This window comes from Mandrillus leucophaeus, unplaced genomic scaffold (assembly GCF_000951045.1).
Source record: "Mandrillus leucophaeus isolate KB7577 unplaced genomic scaffold, Mleu.le_1.0 Scaffold531, whole genome shotgun sequence".
Classification (NCBI taxonomy): Eukaryota; Metazoa; Chordata; class Mammalia; order Primates; family Cercopithecidae; genus Mandrillus; species Mandrillus leucophaeus.
Window position 1 is genome coordinate 975,554 of NW_012105709.1, and position 20,774 is coordinate 996,327.

The 20,774-nt window shown below is 40.7% G+C and overlaps 1 protein-coding gene across 1 annotated transcript in view; it reads right to left on the bottom strand.

Moving 5' to 3' along the window:
• LOC105551762 (protein LTV1 homolog) overlaps positions 1-5,991 on the bottom strand; it is an 89,606-nt gene extending 83,615 nt beyond the window's left edge. Inside the window, exons 1-3 of the mRNA XM_011997158.1 lie at positions 5,785-5,991; positions 4,654-4,785; positions 3,063-3,236 (exon numbers count right to left, since the gene is read on the bottom strand). Coding sequence (XP_011852548.1) covers positions 3,063-3,236; positions 4,654-4,785; positions 5,785-5,787 — 309 coding nt within the window. The 5' untranslated portion in view covers positions 5,788-5,991. The remainder of the gene's footprint in view (positions 1-3,062; positions 3,237-4,653; positions 4,786-5,784) is intronic.
• Positions 5,992-20,774: the final 14,783 nt, after the last annotated feature.

Genomic DNA, 20,774 nt, shown 5'->3' on the forward strand with positions numbered 1-20,774 from the left:
AAAAAAAAAGTATATTCCATCGTAAACTCAAAAGCAACTCTTTATAATACATCATAGTGCTTTCTCTAGTAAATTATTCCATTTATCCCTAGATCCCATGAGTTTTCACCATGTTTTAGCAAAAGAACGAAAACTAAGAAAGTTTAAATGGTCCACCCCCGAGAATGATCAGTAAGTGAGATTCTGGGATTCAAATCCCAGAGTTTCTTAACTCCACTTGCCTGAAGTTTCAAAACAAAATTAAACTTTTTCCTCTTAAACTAGAGATAACATCCTAATCTCTAGTAATGGCACAGCCCTTGTATGAATTGGCTATCTTAAATCCTTGGGTGGTTATAAATCATTTTGCTCTGTCCTACGTCCCCTAGAAATCTCTTACTTACAGTGATTTCACTCTATTCTTTGGGGCATCATCTCATCTATAGTTAACCAAAACATAAATGACTGCAACCGCTCAGATAGCTAGTCTATATCCAGTATAACCTCCATACCCACGGCTAGATTAAGCTCCTTTAATAGTTTTATCATGTGACCTTCTTGAGTTTCTAACAGGTCTCAATTTTTCACTCTGTATTTAAGGCCCTGGTTCTCAAGGCCCTATAAAATCAAGGCCTACTCTGTGTATCCAAATTTCTCAGTTATTCTATACGACCATGCAAATCAAGTTCATTCCTCAGTCATGTAATAATGCAAAACACTTTACTTGGCATGCATGTGCCTGACACTGAACCACAATGCCAGCTGTCTCGGCACCCTGACTGAAAAAGTTCCTTCTCCTGTCAACAGTACCCACCGCTTGGTGGCCAGCTTAGTTCCTACCCTCCCACATGAAGCCCTTTCTGATCACTGTCCTAGAACTTCCCTTGTGTGAACTCCCCGCCTTCTTCACACAGTGCAATCTACTTAAACATGTGCTAGCCTACATTCTCTGACTGGTTCTTATGCTTGTTTCCTCTCCTTGACCAAACAGTTGATAATGTGAGGACAACCACCATGTGTTATTTATCTCTGTGCACCTTACCACCTGCCCTATCCTTAGCCCAGGAGGAGGCACAAAGCTGGAATGTGCATCCTCATTGGCTCACTGAGAAAGCTCTGAATTGGAAGCCTCTGAGGAGCATGAGTAAAGGCTACATATGGCAGTGTACACACAGCAAGATGTTACAGCTTCCAAAATGAGTTTCTCAGTAGCATAAACATGGGCAAAGATTTGTTATTTTGCTATAGAGCACATTTTTAAGAAAACAGCTTTACTAAGACATCATTCGCATACAATTCGCCTATTTAAAGTGTACAATTTAATGTTTTTTAAGTATATTACATTATTAATTACTTAAAATTATAGCAAAATCTACATAGTGTTTTAGCCTTTAGGCTTTTAAAAAGGTACCTTTGTGATATTTATCCTTAGAGGTTTGGGGTTAAACACAAGGTCAGCTTGTGTTAAATGAATGTACCTTTGTGAGATATTTTTCAAATCTTGAAAGAAAAGAATCACATACACGATTAGAGTTTAAAGAGGAATTACTTTTTTTTTTTACAGGAGTACTGTGTTTTCATTGGTTGCAGTAGTTCTCAACTACGTGGTGTTTGCCCAGCTACTTTCCACAATGGCACCACCCTCTTTCTTTCATGTCAAAATCAGGGCCTGCTCAAGCATCAATCATTTCTATGCTGCCTTTTTACACTGTCTCACACTGTTTCTAGGGGTTATTCATTATTTCTAATCTATTTGAATTTGGTGGTGTGTTACAAATTAAAGTAAAAAAAGTACATGGGACTAATCCATATTTTTTCATAGCTGTACAGAAAACCAACGACAATTTTGTTTTTAAATACAATTCAGTTGTCCCTGTAAACATCACTGAATTGTCCATTTAAGAGCCTTATCCTGTTAAAAAATCAATTAGTGACTGCTTTTACTCAAAATGAATTAAGGATTAAAAGTACTGGTCAATACAAGCCAGGCAAGACTTTACTAAGAATTTTCACCCTTAGATAAACAAGTTGAGCCACTATGGAACTCCTTCTCTCCCTCAATAGGTTATAGAAGGAAGTGAGCCAGTAAGTCCCTACTACCAATAAAGCCTTGAGGAAGAAGAAATAAAGAAGTTGATTCTCTATGACAGAGATGTGATAGGATTTGGGGCGTTACAAAAGAGTCACAACCTAGTTAGTGAACAAGCAGCTGCAGTTACTACCTTTCTTTGGGATGATATCCTGAAACCGAACCTTTCTAAGTATCCTTAAGCAACCAGCTATTGCCTGTAAGAACTACAATCACATCTTCCCCAAGGAAAGGAATGCCTAGACCATGACAGAATTGGGGAATAAGGGACAGGGTAAACTGGTGCCCTTTCTATCTCTTACCTTTTGTTTATAAACCTAATGAATGTCTCCTTTTTCTAAAGTGCTAGATGATATAAAAGTTTCCCACAGGGAAATTTACTCTACATCAAATTAAAAATAAGGTCACAAAGGCATACAACATGGGCATTCTTAACATAAACAAGAGAGAAAACAGAACTTAGACTAACAGCACTAATTTCATATAAAGACGTACTATCACTCGTCCTGAAAGAGAAGGTATTAAAGTGGACCGAACATTAGTTTACAAGACAGGAATGTTATTATCATCCACTCATTCTGTTTGCTTATGAGTAGCCTGCAGCTTTTACAAAAGTGTTAAAGATCTAAATATTCCACAAAAGTTAAGTCCTATCTTAGAACAGAGTTTATGATCCTGAAACAGTTATGTTGTTAACACGTAGAATGTCAGCTGCTTTTCTCCTATTGAAAAGTGCTGTCTAACATGGCCATGTCTATCAATCGAAAGTTCTAAACCTATAAAAAGGCTGTTGCGTTGACACCTGCCACCAGAGAAGAGGTGACCTATTCTCTCCTGATGGTACACACGTGCATACACATACATAATTTTAAGTGGAGACATGGTCTATCTTTGTGCTCTTCATACAGACACTATTTCTTGCCCCAAACAGTTACCTTGATTTAAAAATGATTTCTTCACCCACTCCCACACTTAAATTGCTGAAAAGCCTTACTGGAATGACTAGCGATTCTTCTTTCTCTTCTCTCCGGTTGTGTGCACTGAATGTACTTGAGGGAATAAGCTCTGAGGGCCCAGATGGTTCCTTCAGGTGCTGCAGGTAGTCATAGTCATCATCAAAGAACACTCCATACTTCCTCTGTTCTGCTCGCCTTTCCTCACTGTCTATCTATAAACAAAATGGAATTAGTACTTTCTTCACTGTTTATCTATAAACAAAATGGAATCAGTATGCCTTCCAAGGATAAGGCAAGGAAATATTTACAATGAGTACAGCTTTCCAAGTAGGAAGCAGATGGCACATGAACATTTTGGCTGATGGGAAAAAGACAAAGAATTCTTGACAAACAGGAAATGTACAGCTTCAAAACCACAGTGCTACATAACATTAAAATGGAATGAAAACATTCATGCTTTCAAAAGGGCAATAAAAATAAATAACAATTGCTCCTTCCGCTAGACATTTATGTGCAACATTCTGAGTCACGAAATATACATACAACTTATTTTATTGTCTATTTGGAGGGTTACAAGAAAAGACTTCGGGGGCCAGGTGCAGTGGCTCATGCCTATAATACCAGCACTTTGGGAGGCTGAGGTAGGACGATCACTTGAGCCCAGGAGTTCAAGACCAGACTGGACAACATAGTGAGACCTCGTTTCTACAAAACAGTTTTAAAAATCAGCCAGGCCCGGTGGCATGTGCCTGTAGTACTGGCTACTCTGGAGGCTAAGGTGGGAGGATCGCTTGAGCCCAAGAGGTAGAAGCTGCAGCGAGCTGAGATGGAGCCACTTTGCATGCCAGCCTAGGCAACAGATATTTGGGTGCCTTAAAAGGTAAGTACAATTTCTTTTATTTATATGCAAAAAAAAAAAAACCTTCTCAACATACAATAAAACTAGCTTTACTGAAAAGCGAAACATGGCCCATGTCCCCCAATACTCTGTTTCCCAACACTCTGTTTCATAATATCTACACTTAATAAGTAGAGTCTAACATTAAATGAATCTTTTCGAGGTTCCCTTGCAAAGTTCCCTGAGCTAACCAAGAAGCTCAGATATTTTACATTTCCTAAGATAAGCAACCAGGAGGCAAAATGCAGTTTGTGGTTATAAAACAGCAGGATCTTAGAGAAAGCACAGTTTGAGCATTTACGGGTGCCCTAAATAACATCATGCCACATTGTAGCTGATGTTTTGGTAAATATTTACCATTATTCTACAAGATTTGCTCATTTAAACATCTCTAATAAAGATCTTTGTCTTCCCAATCAAAATAACATGAATGATGTAAAAATCAGCAAATTGTACTGAAAATTAACTTATAGATTATTTCCCAGAATATCAGTTATCTGAGAATAACAGCTGACTTAACAATTTATTGAAACTATTAACATGGCCCGGCGCGGTGGCTCATGCCTGTAATCCCAGCACTTTTGGGGGCCAAGCTGGGAGGACTACTTGAGCCCAGGAGTTCGAGACCAGCCTGGGCAACATGCCGAGACTATTTACTTAAGAAAAAGAAACAAACACACAAAAAACCTATTGTCTACCTACAAACTGACTGGCTAAAGAACAGGACCTACTTTTTGTGTGGGCAACAGAACCCTCTGGGGTGCAGTCTCATCTGCTGCTAAAGGATCTCGTTGGCTCCGGTGGACCAAGTGAAAAGACACAGCTTTCTTCTTCTCTATAAAGGGTTTTTTCTTCCTGTGAGGCTTCAAAGGAACAAAATCACAACAATTAGTTAAAACAAAACAAAACGACAGAGAACAATTCCATAGTTCACTCATCCATCTTTAGTAGTCATGTTAAAGATAAATACTTTTTAAAAATCTACACTTCTAGGGCAGGCCACATCAGCTGTGTTCTGTAGAATCCATACTTAACCTTCCGTCAACATACATTCCTTGAGCACCTACTTTGTGCCAGACCTTGTTATGGGAACTGAGAATACAGAAGTGGGAAAGTCAGATAAAGTCCCTGTTCTTAGCAAGAAAATCAAGATAATTTCCGGTGAAAATATATAAGACAGTGACGTGAAAATGACTTAAAAGCTACTTTACACTGGCTGCTCAGGAAAGGCCCCTGGCCGACTGAACCAGAATGACAAGAAGCCTGCCACAGCATAATCTGGAGTTCCACATAGGGCATCTACCAACCAGCAAATAAAATCACGATACAAAGAGCTAAAGTTTAATAAGATCCATCATCCACTTCTACATTCTTACTTCGCTATTCAATTTTGATTCTCTAAACTGTGAAACCAATTAAGTGGCTTTACTTTGGGCCCAACCTTATGCTCTCCCACAAGTTCCCTTTCTCAGAGCAAACAGACAGGCAGACACCTGCCACTCCAACGCTGAGGGAGACCAGCAGCTCCCTCTGCTCGACCCCAAGAAGCACAGGGTGGTGCGTTTGTGTCCGCAGTCACAAGCTTTTAGCTAACCGAAAGCGCACAGGGCTGCAGGCTCCCAGGGGTAAAAAGGAGGCCATTCTCCTCTCCGGGCCACATCCCAGGGAGGCTCGGCGGTGCGAGACTGTAACTAGCAAAGAATGCCCGGGGTGGTGAGGATGGCCCATTTCAGGGTACTGTGCCGCAAGCAGCCTCCGGCACGACCTAGACCCAGGCCGCAGTACCCAAGGCATTACCGGAAGCAGCCTGGCCTCTGCAAAACCGCAGCGCCCGGCCGCCGAAACAAGTAAGGCTTGCTCACCATGCTGCAGCCGCGCGGCGCTCACCCCCAACAGAGGCGGCGAAGATACCCTCGAAGTCCAGCCGGGAGACCAAGGCCCAGCCTAAGGCCCCCTCTGTATGCGTCACCACACGTGCGACCCTAGCACCCGGCGATAACGTCACCCAGTCGGCCATGGAAATGGACCAATCGCCGAGGAGCTGATGCGCCGTGACCGGAAGTTACGTAACTCGCTGCGTCTACACGATCGCGGGAAGCTACCGGGAGGTGGGGCTAGCTTGGCTCCCAACCCTGAGCCGGCTGTGTTTTTCCGGCCTTTAGTCTCCCGCCAGGGAAAGGGAATGGCGTGGCTCCTTAGCGTTGAGGCGCCACAGAGGGGTTTCTGCTTGTGGACGAACCTCCTTTTATAACTCCCTCTACGGAGATCAGAGGGGACGAATCTAGTATCGCCGTTGATTTGTGTCCCTTACCTATTCCCAACCATAAAACAAAGCCAGGGACACGGAAGGGAGGCGACCACCCCGCTGGGGTGCTGGGGGCGCCAAGTTTCAGGTTCCCTCTCCGGGTGGGGGCGGAGTTGGTTGCCGCAGCAACGGAGTCCGGGGCCTAGCTTTTATAGACTGCATCAGACTTGATCAGGTTTTATTTTCCACTGCTTAATGAATTGCTTTCATGTGCCCTGTTAACCAAACCCCCGAGACTCTGTTAACTCTAGAGGCATTTGAACTAATAAAATATAGTCAGAATCTCTGGTTTTTGGGTGTTAACTCTCTCCCACCGTTTAAACAAATAGGCTATAAGCACGCACTCTTAGGAAGACTTCAGGCCGGTGTTGGCGCATTCACATAGCTTTTCTTGGACAAAGGTGTGTGGTAAATGCAATCACTTTCATCAGCAGGCCTTTTTTTCAAATTTGTTTCCCCCACTTCCCAGCTTCTGGTGACCTCTCAATGAATGAGTTGCCTTGGATTATGTCTTTATGCCGTAGGCATTACCACTGTATTTGTGGAGTATTATCCTTTTATTACAATAAAAATTATAGAAATAGGCCAGGCGCAGTGGCTCATGCCTGTCATCCCAGCACTTTGGGAGGCCGAAGCGGGTGGATCACCTGAGGTCAGGAGTTCAAGACCAGCCTAGCCAACGTGGTGAAACCCCGTCTCTACTAAAAATACAAAAATTAGCCAGGTGCGGGGGCAGACGCCTGTAATCCCAACTACCTGGGAGGTTGAGGCAAGAGAATAGCTTGAACCCGGGAGGCGGGGGTTGCAGTGAGCTGAGACCATGCCATTGCACTCCAGCCTGGGTGACAAGAGCAAAACTCTGTCTCAGAAAAAAAATTATAGAAATAATTTAGGTTAGGACTATAAAACTTGTCTTGGGATATTGCTTTGTAACAGAGATAATACATAGCACTCCTATGTGCCAGAGATTTGTTGTTATTATTCGTTATATACAATTAAGAGATCCAAGAGGGCAGTTTTTATTTCCTTTCAATCAGTTGTATTTACTGCTGTATCCTCAGGGGCCTGATGCATGGGGCATATATGCTCAGTAAGTATTTATTTAAATGAATTAATGTTCTGGCGCTTTATCTGCATCATCTCATTTCATCCTCACCGCAACACTATGAAAGATATGCAATTATCTTCAGCATCCTACAAATCCTAAAAATGAGGCAAGAGAAATACAAATTAAGTACTAAGCCCCCCAGCTGACTGAACGGACTCCCTTTTGGCCAACGGGACCCAGAGTAACCTTGAAAACTGAGTTCTTGCTTTGCCTTGTTATATCCCCTCCATCACTAACCAGGATCAGGCTTTCTTCCCTAAGGGATAAACAGAAACCATTCCTTTCAAAAGACTCCACCGCTGATATTAGCCTGTTGCTGCCCTTCCTTTTTTGCCTAACAGACTACCCACCATGGGGTAGTTTTTGTCCAGTCTACAGAGCATGCACAGTATGGATTTTATTGGCCTCTACTTCACCTTTTGACATCAGAGGCTGAAAACTCTTCAGATCATGCTGATGCCCCATTTTTTGTACCTAGGACCCATGAAGGGGTAATGAAGCTCAATTGCACATTTACATGTTTCTCCCTTCATAAATATTCATGATTCCTCCTATAGCTTATTAAATATGTGTATTCTGCCACCTTGCTCCCTTTCACTTTGCTCCTCCCTCAGAATGCATGTTTTTGGCTTCTGGCTGGAGGATATTCCCAGCCTGTCAGAAAGGCCACCCTGCAGGCTGAAACCCTTATGTGCCTCATCTTTCTTCAGGTCAAAAGCATAAGAAAGTTACCTTCTGATATGGTTTGGCTTTGTCCCCACCCAAATCTCATTTTGAATTGTAACTCATAATTCCCATGTGTTGTGAGAGGGACCCAGTGGGAGATAACTGAATCATGGGGGTGGTTTCTCCCATACTGTTCTTGTGGTAGTGAATAAGTCTTATGAGATCTGATGGTTTTATAAGAGGTTTCCCCTTTCACTTGGCTCTCATTCTCTTTTGCCTGCCGCCGTGTAAGGCATGCCTTTTGCCTTCTGCCATGATTATGAGGCCTCCCCGCCACTTGGAACTCTGAGTCCATTAAACCTCTTTTTCTTTATAAATTACCCAGTCTCCGGTATGTCTTTATCAGCAGTGTGAAAACGGACTGATATGCTTTCTCAAGGTCATACCACTAGTAAATGGCAGAGCAGAGATTTAAACCTAAGGAGCCTGACTAGAGCCTGGCCACCTAATCATGTTGCTTGTTTGTTTTTGTTTTTTTTTTTCTTTTGTGTAATATTCTGCTTTTTTTTTTTTTTTTTTTTTTTCCTGAGACAGAATCTTGATCTGTCAACCAGGCTGGAGTGCAGTGGTGTAAACATGGTTTACTGCAGCTCGACCTCCTGGGCTCAAGCAATCCTCTCACCTCAGCATCCTGAGTAGCCGGGACCACAGGTGTGTGCCACTATGCCCGGCTAATGTTTTTATTTTTTGTAGAGATAGGGGTCTCACTGTGTTGCCCAGACTAGTCTTGAACTCCTGGACTCAAGTGAGCCTCTCACCTCAGCCTTCCAAAGCGTTAGGATTACAGGCCACCATGGCCAGCCTGCTTACTTTATATATTTATCATTCTAAACACTAAACACACAGTGCTAAGCACTTTTTATTCATGATGTCTAATTCCTTCAGCAAGCCAGTGAAGTACAATTAAATGACACTAAACCAATCTTGCAGATGTGAAATCTGAGGTTCAGAGAATTGAAGTTATTTACTTAAGGTCACACAGTAAGTAGAAAAGCCTAGAAGCGTAGTCTATCAGGCTTGTTTAGGAAGGCCATGCCCTTATCCATATACTATACTACCTCCCTGAGGCAGTCAACCAGCAAATTCTGTTCATCCTACTTTCTAAATATCCACATATATCACTTCGTTACTCATTTTATCAAATTTATCGTTTTAAACTCAGGTCACTTCCCTGTATAAAATCCTTCGATGGGCCGGGCACAGTAGCACACACCTGTAATCCCAGCACTTTGGGAGGCCAAGACGGGTGGATCACCTGAGGCCAGGAGTTTGAGATCAGCCTGGCCAACAGAGCAAAACCCTGTCTCTACTAAAAAGTACAAAAATTAGCCGGGCATGGTGGCACACACCTGTAGTTCCAACTACTTGGGAGTTTGAGGCAGGAAAATTGCTTGTACCCAGGAGGCAGAGGGTGCATTGAGTCAGGATCGTGCCACTGTACTCCAGCCCAGGCAACAGAGTGAGACTCCATCTCAAAAGAAAAAAAGAAAAAGAAAAAAAATCCCTTGATATCTACCCTTGGACTTCAGGATAAACTATTTTGCAGAGCAACCAAGATTTTATATCTTCTGGTCTCCAGCCATCAATTTAACATGACGTCTCCTTATTCTCCCACGCTCCACTCATGATCCAGCCCTGTGAAACTGGGTGCAGTTCCCAAACGTACCTGAAAGACATTGGCTCTCTCCTGCCCATCTAAAAGGCTCTTTCTTTCTCTCCTCTCCTTGTTTGCAAGTCATAGTTTAGCCATCTGTTTCTTCTGGCTGAAGCCAAGTCTAGCCGAAGCTAAGTTGACCCAAAAGGGGCAGTAGGGGAATTCCTGTGAAGGACTGCCCCAAACCATCCTGAGATGGGCTGGACAGAATTCCAAAGAAAGAAGCACTAAATGCTGGGGTGATCAGTCCAAAGCATTTATTGGAGACGTTACATTCAGAGTGCTTAAGTGGATAGGGCAAAAAGAGATGTTTCTATGTAGGTATGTCAGCAATGAGAAGTCGGGTTATGGAGTTTATGAGGGATTAGGGAATTTGGCTTAGGTCTGGGCTAGTTTCTATGTGTTTAGTAACATATTTTGATCTTTCAGTGTTTGAAGCAATAACCTACACAACTTTATCAGTGCCTGGGAATGTTCAAGGTCCAGGCTTAAGTTTAAGCCTACAGGGTGAAAAAAACCCCATGCAGCTGGCCAGGTCACAGAGTGGTCAAGGCACTCTGTGTTAGTCAGGACACAGAAAGAAAGTGGGGGGCTCTGAGGGACCCTACACCATCTCTGCCTCTCAGAAACATTTTCATACTCTTCAAAACTGGGGATCATCCCGAATGTTCTCACTGTATCCTGTACACACTACTCTACTCAGTTATGCTGAATTGTAAATTCTTATTTTAATCTATCTCTAGAACCAGACTGCAGTCAGCTACTGAAAAGCAAAGATCCTTGTCTTGCTGACTTGACGTCTTTAGGGCCTAGCATAGTAAAGGCTCAATAATAACTGCACTGTTCCAAGTATTTTACCTATATTTACTCATTAAATCCTTATAGCAGATTTAAGTGGACATACTATTAACCTTTTCTACTCAGTAGAGATTACAGAAAGGAAAGTTAAGTGACTTTTGCCCCAGGGTACAAAGTCCATAAGTGATGAAGCCAGAATGTGAATTCAATTGTAGCTTGAGAGTCACACCCTACCATTACAGTACTATAGACCCCATTTCAGAAAACCACCTAATTACAAAATACTCCAACACATAAGGTTAGCTCGTATGTGTCAGAGACTGTTTCGAGTGCTGTCTTAATGCAGAAAAATGTTATTTTGCCACCAGGGAAAGCAAAAATAATTGAAATATTATAGTAATGATAATAAATCCAAGCAATACTTCTACTCTCTATGCGCTAATTACTGGTATCCATGTGACAGTGATTAAACAAAATTTCTGGCTTAGTCTAGGCTGTGAACACGTTTTTAAAATTTTTTATATGGAACTAAGCCATTGAAATAATGGTTTTATCCCCATTCATATCATATTCACTGGTTCTCCATCTTCCATCAGCATCACTCAAGGAGTCCCAAGCATCAGGAAGCCGATGTACACACAAGTGCAGAGAAAACTAATTAGAACCTGAAGCAGTAACTTCTAGGAGTTATAAATTACATGTTTGAAAATACTAATAAAGCTTATGGAGGTACTAATTTTATTTTTACTTTTTGAGATGGAGTCCCGCTCTGTTGCCCAGGCTGGAGTGGAGTTGCATGATCTCGGATCACTGCAAGCTTCGCCTCCCTGGCTCAAGTGATTTTTGTGCCTCAGCCCCCCAAGTAGCTGGGACTACAAGTGTCCACCCCCACACCTGGCTAATTTTTGTATTTTTAGTAGAGATGGGATGTCACCATGTTGGCCGGGCTGGTCTCGAACTCCTGACCTCTAGTGATCTGCCCACCTCAGCTTCCCAAAGAGCTGTGATTACAGGTGTGAGTCACTGCACCCAGCCGGTACTTAATTTAAAAAAAGGAAAAGTGCGGCAAAATGGATGTACCAGGATGTTCATTGTAACACTGCTGATAACAGAGAAAAATAGAAAAATTAAAATTTCATTAGTGAGCCCGTTGTGGTGCCCAGGAGTTTGAGTCTAGCCTAGGCAACATAACAAGACTGTATCTCTCAAAAAAAGAAAATTTTCGTTAGTAAAGGATTGATTGAAACAAGCAAACAAACAAGCTATTCATACAACGAGCTACTGTGATGCTGGTTTAATTTAGATTAAGTTTTGTTTTTTTGAGATGGGGTCTTGCTATGTTGCCCAAGCTGGTCTCAAACTCTTGGCCTCAATTGATCCTCTTGCCTCAGCTTTCCAAGTAGCTGGGACTGTAGGCACATGCCACTGTGCCTGGCTTCTTTTTGTTAAAAATCTATAAAAAAAGAAAAATATGTTACAAAGAAATGTCATAGGGTGGCCAGGCACGGTGGCTCATGCCTGTAATCCCAGCACTTTTGGAGGCTGAGGCGGGCGGATCACGAGTTCAGGAGATCGAGACCACCCTGGCTAACATGGTGAAACCCTGTCTCTATGGAAAATATAAAAAAATTAGCCGGCATGGTGGTGGGCACCTGTAGTCCCAGCTACTCAGGAGGCTGAAGCAGGAGAATGGCGTGAACCGGAGAGGCGGAGCTTGCAGTGAGCTGAGCTCGTGCCACTGCACTCCAGCCTGGGTGACAGAGCGAGACTCTGTCTCAAAAAAAAAAAAAAAAGAAATATTATAGTGCAAGAGTAAAAAAAATCTGGGAGACTATGCACCAAACTGCCAACAACGATTATTCACAAAGAGCTGGGATGGGATTGCAGGGAACTTTCAGTGTCTATATTAGACACTTCTTCAATGTTTACATGATTAGAGTGAAGATTTAAAGTATTACATTTGGTTTTATATATATATAAAGTAACAATACTTAAAAATAAAAGGAAAGAGGTACTAATATAATTTGGTTCAATAAATATTGTTGAATGATAATACTCTTTGTAACTGGGGCTCATCCTGAGAGTTCTCACTGTATCCTGTGATCACACTACTCTGCTCAGTTATGCTAAATTGTATATTCTTATTTTCATCTGTCTCTAGAACCAGACTTCAGTCATCTACTCAAAAGCAAGGATCTTTGTCTTGCTGACTTGACTTCTTCAGGGCCTAGCATATTGAAGGCTCAATAATAATCACACTGTTCCAAGTGCTTTACATACATTTACTCATTAAATCCTTAGAGCAGGATTTAATGTCATGCTCTCATGTATAAAGTGAGCACATGTTAAAGAGTTTATTTTACACATGATTAATAAAGGAACCAGTAAGATGTTACAATTAGTTCAAAGGACAATTCAAAGAACAGAAACATTCATAGAGCAGGAATATTGTGAAGAATGTGCAAATGGAGACACAACTTACTTCTTCCACAGTGAGGGAAGGAAGTGAGTTGAAATCTCTACTGGACAGAATTTATGTAGATGTTTAGACACAAGAATTGTTTTGCATGATTGTCAGTTTTCTGAAATTTACAATGTAAAATAGCTCAAAGATAAGGAGAGGCACAGAATCCTTACCAAGTCAGAATCAAAAAGGTGTGCTTGTCTCTACAATGTATTGTTTCTCACAGAAGCACAAATTTTCCCCTACAATATTAACTGATGACAGTAGTATGCATTGTATACTAGCTGGAATTAGTCTCTGGCATTTCTTTCATTCTTATTATGCAACTTGGGCTAAGTGGACCTCAGTTTACTTACATGAATGTAAAATGGGAATGATATTATTAATACGTACCTTCCAGAGTTGTTGTTGGATTAAATGAGAGGATGGGTATGAAGTACTTGGACCTGTTTCTGGCTTTTAGTAAGCATTTGATGAACATGAGCTACTGTCCTTTTCTCAGCTGAATGTAGTTATTCACCTCACTGCATTGTACTTCAGGATGATCGTCTCCTGAAACAGGACCTTCAGTATCCAGGATGTGTCAGGGGGCAAAAACTTTGCTTCAAATCAGGTTCACTTCATGAGAATCTGTTTGCTTGCACGTTGAACCAACTTTTCTGCTTCCCTGGATCTTATTATTTTGCTTTCTCTAAACTTCTGGTATGTTTTAGGTCCTTTATGGTACATCCTTAAATTTCAAATCTTTTACTTGCTTATAGTGACTAGCAATTGTATGTTCTTTAAAATTCTTTTTAATTACACAATCCTTTTAGATTGCTTGGCTTTTTGTTTACTGACTCCTGTTCTTAGATTCAGAAATAGATACATTTAAGCTAGGCACTGTGACTCATGCCCGTAATCCCAGCACTTCGGAAGGACAAGATGGGAGAATCACTTGAGCCCAGGAGTTTGAGACCAGCCTGCGTGACAAAGTGAGACCTCGTCTGTACAAAACAATTCGCTGGGTGTGACGGGAAGTGTCTGTAGTCCCAGCTACTTGGGAAGCTGAGATAGGAGGATCACTTGAGCCCGGGAGGTTGAGGCTACAGTGAGCTGTGCTTGTACCACTGCACTCCAACCTGGGTGACAGAGTGAGACCCTGTCTCAAAAAAAAAAAAAAAAAAAGGTACATACATTTATTGAATATCATGATGGTAGTATAAAACAAAAGCACCTGTAATCCCAGGATTTTGGTAGGCTGAGGCAGGTGGATCACGAGGTCAGGAGATCAAGACCATCCTGGCTAACACGGTGAGACCCATCTCTACTAAAAATACAAAAAATTAGCCAGGCGTGGTGGCATGTGCCTATAGACTCAGGTACTTGGGAGGCTGAGGCAGGAGAATTGCTTGAACCTGGGAGGTGGAGGTTGCAGTGAGCTGAGATCGTGCCCCTGCACTCCAGCCTGGAAGACAGAGCGAGACTCTGTCTCAAAAAAACCCAAAACCCAACAAACAAAAAAAAACACGTGCATTTTGTTGATGAATACACTTAGAAATATTAATCTGAAACAATTTACTGTGCCTTTGTAATTATAAAATGAATTTTAAGTACCCTTTGATATATTTCAGTTGGACTCACTCTAGCTTTAGAGCATAAAAAGTATACAAATCATTATTAGTCCCCTTTCCTGTGAGTAACAGATAATATAAAAACTTGAAACTTTAAAAAAAAATTAAGAGTAATCACATCACGCATGCATTTATTTATTTTTATGTTTTAAATTTTTTTTTTTTTTTTTTTTTTTTTTAGAGACAGGGTCTTGCTCTGTTCCCCAGGCTGGAGTACAGTGGCACAATTATAGCTCACTATAGCCCTGCCCTCCTGGACTCAGGTGATTCTCACACCTTAGCCTCCCAAATAGCTGGGACTACAGGCACATGCCACCGCGCCCAGATGATTAAAACAAAAATTGTACAAACAGGGTCTCACCATGTTGTCCAGGCTGGTGTCAAACTCCTGGGCTCAAGCAACCCACCCACTTCAGCCTCCTACAGTGCTGGGATTACAGGCTCGAGCCACCACACCCAGCCCATGCATACATTTAACTCATGAATTTATGCTTTTGGCATATGAGAAATGAAGATTTACCATCATTACTACTGAGGGAGATTGGCGATTCTGCCTGCCATTGCATCAATGAGCGTATTCTCAGAATGTGGGTGACAGAAGACATTAATCAACTTTCTCCTATACAATCAGATTATACAGTGTCCAATCACTCTGCTCCTTGTACTTCTTATAGAGTGAATATCTCACTGTGCTGAATGTAATTCTTAGGCTTTAAAGGTAAGGTTCTAGACATATATATGCTGTTATATTTAAAATATAGCAATTAAATATAAACTAACTTCAATTGTGCCAAATTAAAGAACCAGCCTTCCAATGTTGAAGTAAAACAGGCTGTGTTAGACTTACTGAGATAGTATGTTTGTATATAGTATTTGGGGCAATATAAGGCATTTTCAAATATAATTTTTGCTTTACAATTTATCCCCCTACATAGTGTAGTATTCCATTTTATTTAAAGTTAAGCTATCCCGTAAAACTCATTAAACTTAAGACAAACATCCTAAGCACTTAGATGATGAGTAAATGATTTTATTTTGCAGCCTTGGAGACAAAACCCGGCAATGACAGAATAGTTTATTAGATTTTTTATTGTATTAATTTCCTCATGGTCTTAAGCTACATTGTCTGTTGAAGAGGTTTATCCACTTCCACAGCTTCCATTACATGTGCTGCTGATTCTCAGCTTCCTATCTGTAGCCTGGACTTTTTCCCTGACTTTCAGACTCATATATCCAACTGACTACTGTACATCTATCCACATGTGGATGTCCCAACAGAAGGCAATTCGAACAAATTGAATTGCATTTCTAAAATTGAATGCCTCCCCTTTCCATACCTCCTATGCTCTCTTGCTCTTCCCTACCCTCCAGTCTAGCCTTACATCGGCCTCAGTGCTGCTGTTTTCTATTTCAGCAAGTGGCATCACTACCATCTGCTAAAGCCAGCCACGTGATAGATATAATCTTAACTTTTCCATCTCCTCCATTTCCCCTATGGAACAATCATTTCTACTTCATAACTGTCCTTTGAGTCTGTTTATGTTTCTTCATTCCAATAGTTAATACCTTGGTTGGGGCCACCATCACCTCCCAACAAGATTATGGCAGTAGTAATGGCCACCATGCTTCCAATATTGCTTCCTCCGATCCAATCCATTCCTTCAATCCAATGCACTGTGGCCAGGATGAGTAGGGCAAATCTGATGATGTTACCTCTGAGCTTCAAATCCTTTGGTGAATCTCTGTTGTCTCAAGGATAAATTCTAAATTCTTTGACAAGGTTTAAAAGGACCGTCAAGATGTAGTCTTCATTTACCTCTTTAGTCTCATTACAGCTTCCATCTTTGGCTCAGCTTTAATACTTACTTGTGCCATTCTGAGCACGACTATAGAGTTCTAGTTTCAGGAAATAATCTAGATTAGACATTGGTATGGGATAAATGTGCAATCTAATTAGATGTCATGGCTGGGTGTGGTAGCTCATGCCTGTAATCCCAACATTTTGGAAGGCCGAAGAGGAAGAATCGCTTAAGGCTAGTTGTTTGAGACCAGTCTAGGTAACCTAGTGAGACCTCTGTCTCTATAAGAAAGCTTTTTAAAAATTAAATGTCATTTAAATAAATTATGTCTAATTGGAGAGAGAGAATATGGAAAAAATGGAAAGTCTCAAGTAGGCTAGTAAAAGATTGTTGAAGGAAGTTAACTGCAACTTGAGCGTTCCTTCTATTTTTCTACATCTTGTTTTCTTTTTTCTTTTAGAGAAAGGGTCTCACTCTATCACCCAGCCTAGAGTGCAGTGTTGTGATCATAGCTCACTGCAGTCTTGACCTCCTAGACTCAAGCAATCTCCCTGCCCCAGCCTCCCGAGTAGCTGGGACTATAGGTATGCCACCAGGCTTGGCTAACTTTTTAAATTATTTGTAGAGTCAGGGTCTTGCTATGTTGCCCAGGCTGGTCTCAAACTTCTGGACTCAGGCAGTCCTCCTGCTTTGGCCTCACAAAGCACTGGGGTTATAGGCAGGAACCACTGTGCCGGCCAAACTTACTTCTTCCCATCAAAGAACCTTTTAGGATGCAGTTTGAATCAGGTATAACAAAACCAATTCTTTCTGAAGGCTGTGGATTTGGAGACCCTCTAACAACGTAAGGATTGAAACATGGTTCTGAGTACATCCCTGTGGTTGAAGCAGATTCTTCCCAGAAGTATATAACACTTAGGACGCATTTATCCATAATGGATTTTTTTCCCCATTAAGCAAAGAGTGAATTGTCAATCTAGTAATCAGTTTGCCTGAGGTTTTAAAATCTGCTTTTCTTAGTGTCTGTTTCTACAAGCCTGGGAATTAAATATGGACATTAAATCAAAGTCAAAATAATACTTTTGTGTTACATTTAATTATGTTTTATAATTATTAAGACGATCTGTATGTACTTGGTATTAAAGCACTTAACAATTTTTTAAAAACTGGAATATTGTAGAAATCTGACCTATTAGCCATGCAATCCCAATTTAAACTATGTAACTAATTTTAGACTTGTAAAATTAAAAAGTTTAAGAACATTTCTACATTTGTAAATAATACTGAAATGTCTAAGAAAAGTTGATTTACTGCATATATAATGCATTAGGTTTAAAAGTGTTGTTAAATGCTTGTTATAGTCACATTTGGGCATTTGAAATGATTACACAGAAAATAAAATCTGCCAAATTTATATATGCTATTTCAAGAAAAACTTTAAAGAAACTATAATGCAATACCTGGAGAAGATATTTGCATTGTTCCCAGAAGGATAAGTTGGATATTAACACATAAAGAGCTCCAGTTGGAGCGAATGGCTTAATCAAAGTTGTGATGTGCAAAGAGTGCATCACATACTTGGGGAACAACAAGTTTCATTTGATTTGGTCCAAGTATGGAATAAAGGGAGTGTAATCTGGAACTGTGGTCGGTGGTTAGACTACAGATGCCTTTTTTTTGAGACAGGGTATAGCTCTGCAGTGGCGAGATCTCAGCTTACTGTAACCTCCGCCTCCCGGGTTCAAGTGATTCTCATGTCTCAGCCTCCTAAGTAGCTGGAACTACAGGTGCACACCACCACACCTGGCTAATTTTTGTATTTTAGTAGAAACAGGGTTTCACCATGTTGGCCAGGTTGGTCTTGAACTCCTTGGCTCAAGTGATCCACCTGCCTTGGCCTCCCAAAGTGCTGGGATTACAGGCTTGAGCCACTGTGCCTGGCCATAACTACAGCTCTTGAGGGCTAGATTAAAGCACCTGGGAGTTGTTCAGCAGGTACTGGACAAGTCTAAGCAGGAATGATATATGAGTGTGCTTTAGGAAGACTAATGCCATCTGGGTACAGTGGCTCATGCCAGTGATCCCAGCACTTTGGGAGGTTGAGGTGGGAGGATTGCTTGAGTCCAGGAGTTCAAAACTAGCTTGGACAACATAGCGAGCCCCATCTCTACAAAAAATACAAAAAACAAAATCAATAAAAGAATTAGCCAGGCATGGTGGAACTTGCCTGTAGTCCCAGCTATTTTGGAGGCTGAGGCAGGAGGATGGCTTGGGCCCTGGAGTCCCAGGATGCCGTGAGCCATGACTCTGCCACTGTACTCCAGCCTGGGTGACAGAGCAAGACCCTGTCTCAAAACAAACAAACAAAAAAACCCACACAAAAAAACAAGGACTGACTGTGGGGAAAGATTTTGTAGCTCAGCTTGCTGTATACTGCTACCTGAAGAATTAAGAGGCAAATTCTCGCTCATGTTAAATACCCCCTTCTCTGGTTTGTCTGACCTGGGCCAACCAAGGTCAAAAAGTCCATCCAAAAACAAATCATTGAGTAGATAAGCACTGACAATGCTACTTCTCTCTTCCCTATGATATTCATCTAATTTCAAAAAGCTAACATCTGCAGCTTTTTTTTTTTTCCATTCAAATCCTTAGAAATGGTGTCTCTTTATAACAAAAGAGCAAAAAAATCTTCACACGAACTTTAGGTTCTTAGCCTTTCTCTAGATTTTACATGTTCCACTATTAGCGACCACTCTTTAAAGAGGAGAGTTTAAAACTCACAAACTAAGTGAGGACTTGGGTGTCTGCGGGCAGCAGTACTCTAGCAGCAACTCCATGCAGAAGTTTGAATTGAGGCTCATGACTAGTTCATTTGTTTTTTATTTTTATTTTTTATAGAGATGGGGTTTCACTGTGTTGCCCAGGCTTGTCTCAAACTCTTGGGCTCAAGCAGTCTTCCTGCCTTGGCCTCCCAAAGTGCTGGAATTACAGGCATGAGCCACCGCACCTGGCCTTTTAACATTTATGTTTCAATTTTTTAATTTTTATTTTTTCATTGACTAGTTAAATCACAATAAATCAGAGGTCACCATAGCATTGTGTAAAACGAAAAATTGCCCATTTCTTAGTTCCATTGGGTTTTAGCTAGTAATGTTTCTATGTAGAACTTGGTTTTGTCTGAGAAAGAAATAGAATTGCAACAACTACTATGCCTGCCTGGAAGATGTACCTCTCATGTTCAATAGCATACTTCGGACAAATTTTCCAAACCTATTTTTTATTTTTTTGGTTCCAGTCCTCCGGTCTTCTGTCTAGGATACTGGCAAGCATGTTGCTTTCAAGTTTCCCTTTACATCTTTGACCTTGATCTGGAGAGCAGGGAGGTAAAGTTACTATTTGTAACTGATGCAGAAAATCACAAAAAGTATATTCCAATTCTTTTCATGGCCAAAATATATGCTCCCAACCTCACTCCTTGCTTGTAATACATTAAAAAGTAAGCAGAATGAGGAAGTCTGTTTATTTTCTATGTTATAAACCCTAAATGGACTATCTTTTATGTTTACATATAATAATGGCAATAAAAACATCAATATCAAATACCTCAGATATAAAAAGATAGAAGTTAAAAAAATACTGTAAGTTTCTTTTAAGAGCAGTAATTCTGTAGACAGACATTTTAAATAAAAAGTACATGTCTCAAGGCCTTACATACAAAGAGGTGTTAACAACTTAGGTGAAGTTGAAATAACAGGCAATTAGTGAAGCTGTCTTACCCTTTTTTCTTTTTTCATTTAAAAAGGCTGAGCACTATCCAAATATAATAGAAACTGGAACAAACTAAAACTGGGGATTTCCCAATGATTTTATTGAGGTAACTTTTCCCAATTTTATACATATATGGATTTACATATACTCAGGAAAGCTAAACAATGTTCTAAGGCACTTGGAATTGTGCACAGCAAAGTATCCTCTAATATTATACAACTAAATAGAGCAGAATTTTGCTTTTTAAATAACACAAACACCAGTACGGAATTAAAAAAGAGAATACATAGTCTTTCTTTCAGGTTACAATAGTGGAATACAAGTACTTATGTGTGTATACTTGTAGATATTTATACCCACATACTATAATACAGTACAGATAAGAACAACAACAAAAGAGAAACTGTCATGTTAATCAGTGTACAGTTCCAGTTATTTACACTCACAGATATTACACCTGTGTAATACGTAGAACTAGATCACTCACTGGAAATCAGAAAGCATTCAGTCAGTCTGATAATGATCACAGTTTACCATTGTTATCATTTTAACTGAAGTGTGAAATAACAAAAGAATGCAGATAGTCCATTATTTAAAAATCACTGTTACACAGAAAA